Source organism: Phallusia mammillata, chromosome 4 (genome assembly GCF_965637545.1).
Source record: "Phallusia mammillata chromosome 4, kaPhaMamm4.hap1.1, whole genome shotgun sequence".
Taxonomy (NCBI): Eukaryota; Metazoa; Chordata; class Ascidiacea; order Phlebobranchia; family Ascidiidae; genus Phallusia; species Phallusia mammillata.
In genome coordinates, this window is record NC_137255.1 from 3,498,698 (window position 1) to 3,509,995 (window position 11,298).

At 38.9% G+C, this 11,298-nt stretch overlaps 1 protein-coding gene across 1 annotated transcript; it reads left to right on the top strand.

The window, feature by feature from the left end:
* The first annotated feature begins 1,698 nt into the window (after positions 1-1,698).
* Positions 1,699-5,694, top strand: LOC145224419 (actin, muscle-type). The gene is made up of 6 exons (XM_080090910.1): positions 1,699-1,753; positions 3,318-3,477; positions 3,837-4,161; positions 4,295-4,456; positions 4,601-4,792; positions 5,154-5,694. The coding sequence occupies exons 2-6, from the start codon at positions 3,346-3,348 to the stop codon at positions 5,477-5,479; spliced, it is 1,137 nt and encodes a 378-aa protein (XP_079947036.1). The 5' UTR covers positions 1,699-1,753; positions 3,318-3,345; the 3' UTR covers positions 5,480-5,694.
* The last annotated feature ends 5,604 nt before the right edge of the window (positions 5,695-11,298 follow it).

Consider the following 11,298-nt stretch of genomic DNA (forward strand, 5'->3'; position numbering starts at 1 on the left):
ACAAGAACAACTAGATGCGATATACTTAGTTTTGCATCTTTGAGAAACCAAATTTGCGTTCCACACCAAGTGTATCTGTTCTGGTTTAACACAGTTCAAAAAATGGGTTAATTTTGATGGCAAAAAGTATTCGGTTGCAGTGTTTGTGTGTAATCATACAGATAAGGGACGGCGACATTTAAGTTAGCACCGAAACTACAGTTTAGCAAAATACTATCATCCCGAAAAAACGTTAACAAAGCAAACATCAACCTTCATAAAAGAGTTCGGGAAAAACTGGGGGCACACGAAACAATCTTATATCCTAAGAAGTTGTTAAAATATGTATGTGTCATGGAAATACATCAAACTCCGGTTGATTGGCCAAACATCTAAACTAGCCGTTCTTAACTTGGTTCAGGCCATTGACCACCACTACAACTTAAAGAATATCGTGGACCAGTCCATTGTTAGAGAAGCCTAAAGAAAATCGTAGTCAACAAGCACGTTGATCTGAGCACACTTAAATACCAATAACTTGGATAACAGTTTTCCGTACTGAATCATTAAATGCAACTCTTTTCAGTTTATCACCAAATATTATTTGGACAATCCATGAAGTTATCATGGACCACCAGTTGCGAACCACCAAACTATACCGATAAGTTACTTTCTTAGTTCATGATAACATATACATCTATAAAAGGCATATTTAAAGAGTTAAGAACCGCTTGGAACTACTTTAAGCAGGCCACGCCCATATATTGCAATATAGTCGACGATTACGGCATGCTTGCGAACAGTCAAAATGCTCCCCAGGGAATTGGGGCCTTCATTGATGCAAAACGCTGCCTTATATATCTACTACTGCATACACGGAGTGCGGTGAGAGAGGTCATGATAAATGTAATAGACTGATACATAATTCTAAAGCACCAACGTCTCGTAAAACACACAAACACTATACCATGACTTCGACTTTGATTTTTTAAATTATAGGCCAGATCTATTAGCAGTATGCACAGGCAAGCAAACTATTTTACTACTGATTTTTATAGATTAAAATACGCGTCAAGTGTTTCGCCATGTGAGTATTTTCAAAGCACAAAATATAATGCAACTAAAACTTACAAAATATATTGCAGCTAAAACTGTTTATAAAACAGTAAAAAAAAATATTCACTGAGTTCTACAATGACTTTAACCTGGATTATCTGATTTTATCCTGGAAATGAACATTTCCCAACTTGTGATATTTTAACGAAGGTGGAAATCGTTGCAAGAATGGTAATAGAACAGAATCAATGTACCGGGTTTATGATAATTTTTGACGCCGCAACTACCGTCAAATTTATATTCAACGAGTTTTAGATATATTAACTCTTGAAAATCCTACAATTTAAGACCGAAACTCATGACGCACTGGTTCAAAAACAACTAAATGGGAAGTGGTTTTTACCCCTCGGAGCAACATCTGTTCCGCTTATGCTCAGTCTCGCACCCTATTAGGAGCCAACGTCGACTTATACAGAGGCAGAGACGTGATTACGATGACATGGTATTATCAGCTGCACATAGAGGAGCCCGATAGCACAGGCATGACAGAGGCTGTACTCACGAAGAGCCGCTTGCCATATTAGGAGCCGGCGTTTGCAGCTGATGCATTAGGCCCCTTGGGACGAAAAGCAAGCGTCGTATATAAGTATGCGAAGTATGGAATTGCTTCAGTCAGCACTGAAGACTAAAGACCAAGTTGATCTCCTTGAATCTTGTGGTGAGTCTTAGAATGTTTTAGTTTGTTTTGGTTTATGATTTCTAAAAAGATACAACACTTGCTAGGGCAAATCATATAGGTTGTATGTAAAGCATATTTTACAAGTCTTCTTTTATGAAGTCTGCTTGGGAGACCTGCTTGATTTAGGATAATGCATTCAATAGGACTGGTGTACTACAATGCTTCTGTTATATTAACTGGGCAATAACTTACTCATATAACTTTATGTAAACAAGCAGCAACTTGTGGGGAATCTTTAATATACAACAGGTATACTACTTGTGACCTTGTATGTGTACTTATGGTGCCCTTGAATTTCAACACAAACAAACCCACCCAAGGGCCTCTATGTAATAAATACGTTTTAAATACAAGCTTCGCGTCTTTTTTAATCAGGCTAATTTTCTTGTCCGTGTGTAGTGTTCAGAAGTTTAATTTTTTGAATAGAATTGACTGATATTTATGACACTTGTGGATCTAGTGCATTGGTATTGGCTAGATCTCTTCTTGATAGCTTTACATTATTTAATGTATTAGGGCGGTGCAGTTGCAAATAAGTGGTAGAACGAATCTTTTGCCTGGTTTCTACACACTTGTGTTAAACCAATCATAGTGATGTTAGTTTCGATTTGTGTATAGGCCTACGTTTTTTTATGGCGCATGAGGTTATATGGTGTGGTTCAATCGCACTATACTTAACGATTTATTGATTCTTACCCTACTTTCTTAAAAAATGCAAACCTAATCTACAGACCTGTAATTGTGTCGGTGTATATAGGGGTACCACACCTTAAAGCCACAGCGCCTCCTACTACCCGGCATTCAGCAGTATGTCCATATAAGCTGTCGCCGGTGTATGTATGACGTGGCGACTCTTATCGGGTGACAGGACCGTGAGATTATTCCCTGATGGGAAACAGGCGGTGTAGCTGGAGCGGGGATCATTCGAGGGCCTGACGGTCTCTAGGGTCTAAACACGCGCCAAAGTAATTTAAAAGCAGTTGGCGAATTGTGATTGCTTGTTAGACCGGCTTGATAAGCGATGACGTCAAAGCTCGGTTAGCGCAAGTCGGCAGCAATCGATATCAAACGCCGCGCGCATTTTAATTTACCACAACAATCAATCAAGGTTCAAAATAAAGTGACCGCCTTCGATTACATTTAAAACTAAGGCATATGTATATAGTTAAAAACAAAAGCTACAAACGATTTTCCAAATAATCAGAAAGTACTATGCACATTTGAACCTAAATTTTCAAACAAGCCTTCACAACAAACGAAAAACTCAACGATATTTAGCGACGGATGTTTAATGAAGTGAAGATCGAAACAGAATTAAATTGACGTGTGTTTTCAACTTTACGCAATAACAACCCAACAGACATTAGACAGCAAATATTTTGTAATTTATCGAATTTATAGCCGTAATTTTGACAAGCAATGACCTTAACACAGAGACACGATTCATGTGTATCGAAACAAATGAAACTCTCTGCTTTTTCACATGGATTTAAGTGAAGTTATGATATCTGAACGGATTGTTAAACTTAACATTGACTTTCAGTTTATCCAACCCACCACCACAAACCACAATGTCGGACGAAGACGAAGAACAAACCGCACTGGTATGCGACAACGGATCCGGATTGGTGAAAGCCGGTTTTGCAGGAGATGACGCGCCCAGAGCCGTCTTTCCATCCATCGTCGGTCGCCCGAGACATCAGGTAAACCTGCACCAACTAACTAACTACTTTGCTTCATTCTTTGATTGGAGAAATTTCACATTTTTCAGGTAATAGTTACGTATAATTTTTTTGTTTCATGACGTCATGCTTTTTGCCTTCGCGACGTCAATATCATAGTTGGTAATTTAGTTTTTGGATCATGGGCTAAACAAAATTCACCAGATTCTCAGGGGTAGCGACAATAAAAAGATTAAGAACCATAGGGTTAGGAGTACCGCAATATAGTTCTGCTATGATTTCCTTTCATCAAGCAAAAAAACTATACAGCTCAAAAACTGCCATTGTTCCAAACCGTTCTCATTTTTCACATCCTAAGGAGCGTTACTCATATTTTACAGGGCGTCATGGTGGGTATGGGTCAAAAAGACAGCTACGTCGGTGACGAGGCTCAAAGCAAGAGAGGTATCTTGACTCTCAAATACCCGATTGAGCACGGTATCATCACTAACTGGGATGATATGGAGAAGATCTGGCATCACACCTTCTACAACGAGCTCCGTGTAGCACCAGAGGAACATCCCGTGCTGCTCACTGAAGCCCCACTTAACCCTAAGGCTAACCGTGAAAAGATGACCCAGATCATGTTCGAGACCTTCAACGTGCCAGCCATGTACGTCGCCATCCAGGCTGTGCTTTCACTTTATGCCTCCGGACGTACCACTGGTAAGCTTAAACTGTAAATTTCGTTCCCCCAAAACCAATATTTCAAAGTGTTGTAAATAGTGTCAACGTATAAATAGTATAGTTCTTTTCAAAATAGATCTCAGAAAACTTCATCGTTTTTTTCGCTTTAAAGGTATCGTCCTTGACTCTGGTGACGGTGTTTCACACAACGTGCCAATCTACGAGGGTTACGCGCTCCCTCACGCCATCATGCGTTTGGATTTGGCTGGTCGCGATCTTACCGATTACCTGATGAAGATCCTCACTGAAAGAGGCTACTCTTTCGTCACCACCGGTAAGCACGAAAAGTCTAAGCTTAATAATCGCTTCGTGCAAATCATATAGTTTATCAAACAGTCGTAACTTTAGCGTAGATGAAAGGTAATTCTCGTCATCATATAGTTTTGCAACTTGACCTAACGTGACCTTTGGTGTGCAGCCGAGCGTGAAATCGTGCGTGACATCAAGGAGAAGCTGTGCTACGTTGCCCTTGACTTCGAGCAAGAGATGGCATCCGCAGCATCCAGCAGTGCACTCGAGAAGAGCTACGAACTTCCCGATGGACAAGTGATCACCATTGGAAACGAACGATTCCGTTGCCCAGAGACAATGTTCCAACCATCCTTCATCGGTAAGCAGTCTGTTTGTTTTGCTGAGTCGTCAAAAATGTAATGACGAGGGCCTTTTGTGTAAAAAGATTACCCCAATGCCAAATCCTTTTACGAATATCATAGACCAAGTTTGACTCTACATGTGCTATCTTCAAAAGTATAAAGCAAAGTTGCGAGCTTTAAAACTTTGACAGAAATTGAACATATTTTTTCACATAATTAAACAACTTTCCAACAACAAGCGTCAATTTAAAGACACCGTCAAACATAGGCTTTAAATCCATAGCCATAGTAAATTGATTAGCACTAGTGTACCAACAAACTTTCAAGTAACGCCTTGTTTAGTATAGCCCAGAAACTAAAACCCTTTTTTTACACAAGGTATGGAATCATCTGGAGTCCACGAGACAACATACAACTCCATCATGAAGTGCGACATCGACATCCGTAAGGATCTTTACGCCAACAACGTCCTCTCAGGAGGAACCACCATGTACCCTGGTATCGCCGACAGGATGCAGAAAGAGATCACTGCTCTTGCTCCCAGCACCATGAAGATCAAGATCATTGCTCCTCCAGAGAGGAAGTACTCCGTCTGGATTGGAGGCTCCATCCTTGCATCTCTCTCCACCTTCCAGCAGATGTGGATCACAAAACAAGAGTACGATGAAGCTGGTCCTTCCATCGTCCACAGGAAGTGCTTCTAAGTCCTCTCTCGGACTTCTTATATCTTCATGTGCGCTACTTCGCTTATGTTCTCTTGTTAAAATGTTCCTTTATGACCAGGTTAACAACGGTTTGAGTAAGGGCGTATCTACTATCTGTCTGTCTCTGGTATTTTGTTTCGTTAAGTTTACAGATTTATGAAAATGACGTTGATGTGTTATGGCGATTGGTAAAATACAAGAACATGTTCAAACTGTTTATTTGTGTCTGTCGTTTACACAGAAAGTCGTGAAGTTAAAGATATCTCCTCATTTACGTTTAAAGAAGAAAGAATAGAAATATATTGAGATATTTGCAGTGTAGTTTACTCAACTTTTGAAATATCCGCTCATAGGGTGAGATTAGTGCCATATACTATATTGTCTTTCTTATCCAATTACAACCTATTCCTTCCCTTGTGTTCAGCACCCGCATTCAGATTAAAGAATTGCCACACATAACGTAGGGTTCTTTAAAACCCTGCCGTTTCGCTACGTGGCTATACAAAACCGCTAGATGGTACAAGAGAACATACGAAAACAACCAATACCGTTAACTAAGTGAAGCTTGGCCAAATGGTGTGAGACGCTTGACCTATGTACAGACAAAAAATACTAATCGAAATTTGTCCCCGGGAGCGTTTTGGGTTCGACTCCTGTAAAAAAGTGAAGAACAGAACACGTTCAAATTGTAATACAGTTGTAATGTGATGTTGTGTCACATTTGTGCCTGTAACTTATGCACACAATTCACGGTTTAAAAAATCCTAACCAGAAACAAACATGCCAGTTTATTAGTGTCAAACATAACTTTTCAACAGCAACTTGTGTCATTCTCAAATGAATGAATGTAAAAACCAAGGAGTGAGTATAAACCAGTATACTGACTTGTTTGATTCTGGTTTCGTAATTTATATTTTGGTTAAATGTTGTATAGGTTGGGGAAGCTTACTTTAATTGGTAAGACTAAGTAATTCATTTCACCATATTCCATCAAAACTCGAGATGACTTAAACTAATTTCCGTTAACAAATCACCACGAACAGGTTTCATGCCGTTTACCATCGTTGGTCCTGGCGGCGCCCCATGTCAAATTTGGTTTAATACCTGTGAAATCACAGGATTCCACAAAAGTCACGCTTCAATTAAAGCCATGTTTACCACACACGTGGACGCCACATGTTACAGTCCATCCAAGCCTAAAAAATCTGCTTCACCTCCAAGCGTGTTTGTATGCAGGTGGGCAATGGTTTGGTTGTATTTGTTTATGACAGAAATAGCGGGTCTCCTTGTAAAATATCTTGTCACATTATATGTGTTGTCTAAACATTACTTAATCCGCTTCAAATGTTTCGGTAAATAAATCATCCCGCTGAAGGACTGAGATTGAATAGGTTCGGGAGGTAAAGATTTAGCGGTTGTGTTGTAAACTATACGTACCGTGGTTACAAGACCTTAAATAACGTCTCGCGTGGCAAAAACTAGTGTAATAATAATACTAACAATAGAACGCCAAAGGTGCAATAATAATAATAGAACCAACCTTAAGATACCCACATTGCTCCAACAGGTTTAGTTTAGATAAATATTTAAAGTAAAAGATTTCCTTATCTACCAGCTAAAGTGTTTGAGGTATAAACAACTCCAAGTGCCTTTAAATCAAGTCATTGGCTTTGAAAATCCAAGTTAAAGCCCTTGAAAGTTGAAACTATGAATTAAGTTCCAAAACAAACAGCAGTATTTTCGAAACGCTTTCGTTGAAAATCGTTTTGCCCTGACTAAACAGATTCAGAACATAGAATGTTTGTCAGGCATTGAAGTCATTACATCTGGGAAATATTTCTGGATCAGATTATACACATTGCAATAACACTGAGGTATTGACCAGATATTTTGCAGTAGACCAGGTCAATGTTTACGTTACGGACAAGGCAATTACATCAAAAGCATTCAAATTCGAAGCACCGCTATTTGCTAGCTATAAATCTCACATGACATAATCAATACCATTTTGATCGGTGATCGTTTGAAAAAACACGTCAACAATGCAGTTCAATTACCGTCAGTTAACACGAAAAACGACAAAAGGTCAGATTTACATCCTATTGTACACATGCCAGAAATGGAAAAGACGAATTCCTAGGCTATTCCAAATCCTTGTTTGCTGTTTGCAGTACCTTGGAGCGCTACTATGGACATAATTTCGGTCAGCAATTACGTAAATTCGCTTCTGGTAACTAGGAGATCTCGAGACGCGGTGTGATAACAATATTTGCATTGTGACGTCATAGAACGGGTTCGTGCACTTGGTGTCGACGGCGGTGCAGAGCCAGACAAAAGAACTGGGACAAAATTACGTGTGCCGAAAGAGAAACGAACAGAGGCAACGACCTTCTTGCTTTGACAACTTGATGCCCTGAATTATGATACCGCATTCCTCTCATTGAGATGTAGGAAAACGTTTATCCAGCAAATTCCCCTGGTGAAGGGTAGTTTTTTATTCAGCCGTGCACTGTTTACCTGGTATTGATTGTCAAGCCGGATGTTGGAAAAAATAGCTTAGTAGCGGCCAGATTTGTGAGTGTTTGTCGACACGAAAAAAACTATGACGACACATTTAAGTTAAAATGGATTGCTTTCGTTTATAGAACCTTAGTAAAAAATATATACCTCCATTACTCATTACGTTAACAAGTCCAGTGTTTTTCAATTTTGTTACTTTTTTAATTTGTTTGTTTAAAAATGTACGACCAACTTAAGAAAGTCCGCGGATTGGGGGTTTGAGAAACAAATAAGCCACAATGCAGAGAAACCACCAACACTAAGTTTTCGTTGCCAGCTTCTGTTACACTTTCTGCGAAGAACAAATGCACGCAATAGGCGAAGTGCCTTCGTAGGAGCGGGAATTTTTACAAGGCACATTTTCCCATCACGTGACAACATTAGGCGCAACTCGGTGAGAAGAAAATCGCAACTAATTAAACAGGCGGGCAGAAGCTAAATTAGTTCAAATAAAATTTCAGAAGCTAAGTTACCCGATTGAACCACACTGACGCAAGTAGTCATTAGGAAAAGCTAGAACAACGAGGCCTCTCCACAAAAACATTGTTGTTGTTTTGGGCGAATTTATGCGTTATTATTTTCATTTATATAGTTTTACCGAATTCGTAAACATTTTTCCCTATAAGCAGACGATTGATATTAGCTTAAAATACTATTGCAAGGTAGATAAGACGCCGAAAAAGTGTACAGGTTTGTTATCTAACACTGTTTAAATTTAAACGATCGTAGCTCAAGAAATTTTCGCAGAAAAAACAATTCGCATTCTATCCTCTTTGCACACCGCTGGATTTGTTTTGCAATGGTATAAAATATTTTTTAACCAGATCACTATTCAATAGAGTTAGCAAACTTGGAAGTGGCGGTCAGAAAAACAACAACAACAGTATGATAAAGTTCTTTTAGGTGCTCATTAATAATTTATTGTAATTAGCTAGTTAACTTTTAATTTTTGCTATTGAGTTCCAGTTGCTGTTTACGAAAAGCAAACATTACAAGTTGGACGATGAACCCTGTCTTATCAAACACTGATTCAAGTTACAGTGAGCCTCGTGATAACCGACATAACAGACTGATATCGATATGAGTTTTTAAAACCGAGCTTACGGTCAGCATTTTTCATGTTAACGATTTGCATTTTGGTCCTAAAAATGTTGACAATATTGTTACCGATTCGGGTACTGCCGGCGTATAACACACACAAAAAACGATTTTGGACAGAAGCATTTTCGGGCCTGGTTCAGGCATACGTTTACATAAAAAGGCCTGATTTAGGCCTTATTCACACTTAGCATACTTTACACCAACTTTCGGACTTAATTTGGGTAAATTTTTGTGAAAAATGGGAGTTTTGTCGAGTTCAGGCCTTTACTTTCGTCCGATTAGTGATAGAGGAGTAATTATCTGTTTGCAATTCAACAGCAGTTATTAAAACAATTCCACCAGGAGCACATTTCTAGCTCCTGACGTTTTACGCCATGTTTCTATAAATGGTTCACCGACTACTGTTACGCAATGTTTTCAGTAATCAATTGACCAAACAAGCTCCTGTATTTCTTCCAGTAGTACTAGGGAAACTTGATGTAAGCATGCGTAAATCAACAAACTCTGTACTTAGAAATGAATCGTGTTTACAACACCCACTTGAGAATTAAATTAATTTAAAAGAGTTACAATAAAATTACGAAGAGGCACTACCCCAAGTACTGGTGCCCTCCATCACAAAATGTACACAATTATTAGTTATTGATGCCAGGTATGGGTTAAGGGGCAAATAAAACACCGTGGCCAATTCGGGGCGTTATCATTACCTTTAACAGCTAACTTAAATCGTTATTACTACTTTACATATATTTGGGCGCAGAAAAACACGTCAACAAAACTATGAAAGGAAAACCGTTATTATTCGCCACTTCGAAAAGTTAGAAGCCCGAATCAACAAACCGACCTATTCCGAAAAACCTTGAAAAGGTTCATCACTTAACTACTTGAAAATGGCAAAACGTTTTGTGAGTTGGCGTCATAACAGATGCAAGATATTACCGCAGATACCAGTAAAACGCTGTACAACTTCATCTCAATAAGTGCGAGGGCACTTAAGTCCTTGAAAAGCATAAATTCGCCGTATTATCTGTTAAGTGACTTGCCCGAATCGGCGTGAAAAGTTAACAGCCCTCAAAGTCATTGTCATTACCAAACGCGCAAAAAAGAGAATAGCTTTTGTGATTTCGCTTTTCACGTTTAGCGAGAACAGCCACTATAACAACACTTACTTCATGGCTACAATGAGTCGAACAACGCCAAACTACACAAGTTCAAGAGTGATTGATAAGACATTCCTACTAAAAGCGATTTGGCAAAACTCAACGCATTAAATTTACTCTTCTGGATTGTATACAAAGTGCATGAAGAGGTTTTTGTATACCTTACAATGGCAACCCTGTCACGCTTTGACGTAGATAAATTTTGATTTAGGACACGGACAGAAACTGACAACAAATCAGATTTAAACAACGCAACTAAAACGGGAAAATTGCAATAATAATGGAAAACCAATTACGCAAAATCAACAGGTGTGGCTGGGTTAGGTCTGACAATAGTCGATGAAGGGACACGAATAATGTATTTGTTATGACAGCAAGATGGCCTTATATATGCCACACTCTAGCAGGTAAAATTGCAATTTTCATGCATTAGCTTTAGTCATCATCTAAATTGCATTAAACAAATAAAGGAACTGCATGGGTAACAGTTTTATTGTGTATATCCTATAAACTTAATCAAGCGATTATTATCTTAACAATTTTCACCGTCTGTCAAAAAGTAAACTAAAAAGAAACAAACTAAAATCAACTTCAAAATCATACCAATCATGAAATGTTTTATTCAACAAAAATAACCTCGGTATCGAGAACGCGCTGTTTCCTTGTCGGCTTTAGTGGAGTATTACTAATGGAGATGAGTATAAAGATAACAATAATCCCTGTACGATGGCTATTAAGATTTCCTAGCAGGCCGCAGAGCTGATTTTGCGCCAAGTGTATTGGACTACAAAAAGGAAATTGACACAAGGTAATGGGCTAAATTTTAACGGGTGATTTCTATCGGTGTTTGAGCAAATTGATCTGCGGTGCATGAAACACACAGTAAGTGATTTTTGGGGTCGTACATTCTCTTTTGTAGCGACACGACATCTCGGCTCCGAATCTCCTGCAAAGTACACACCACTGTGTATTCATGGCGTCCTTAATGTCACGGGTAAG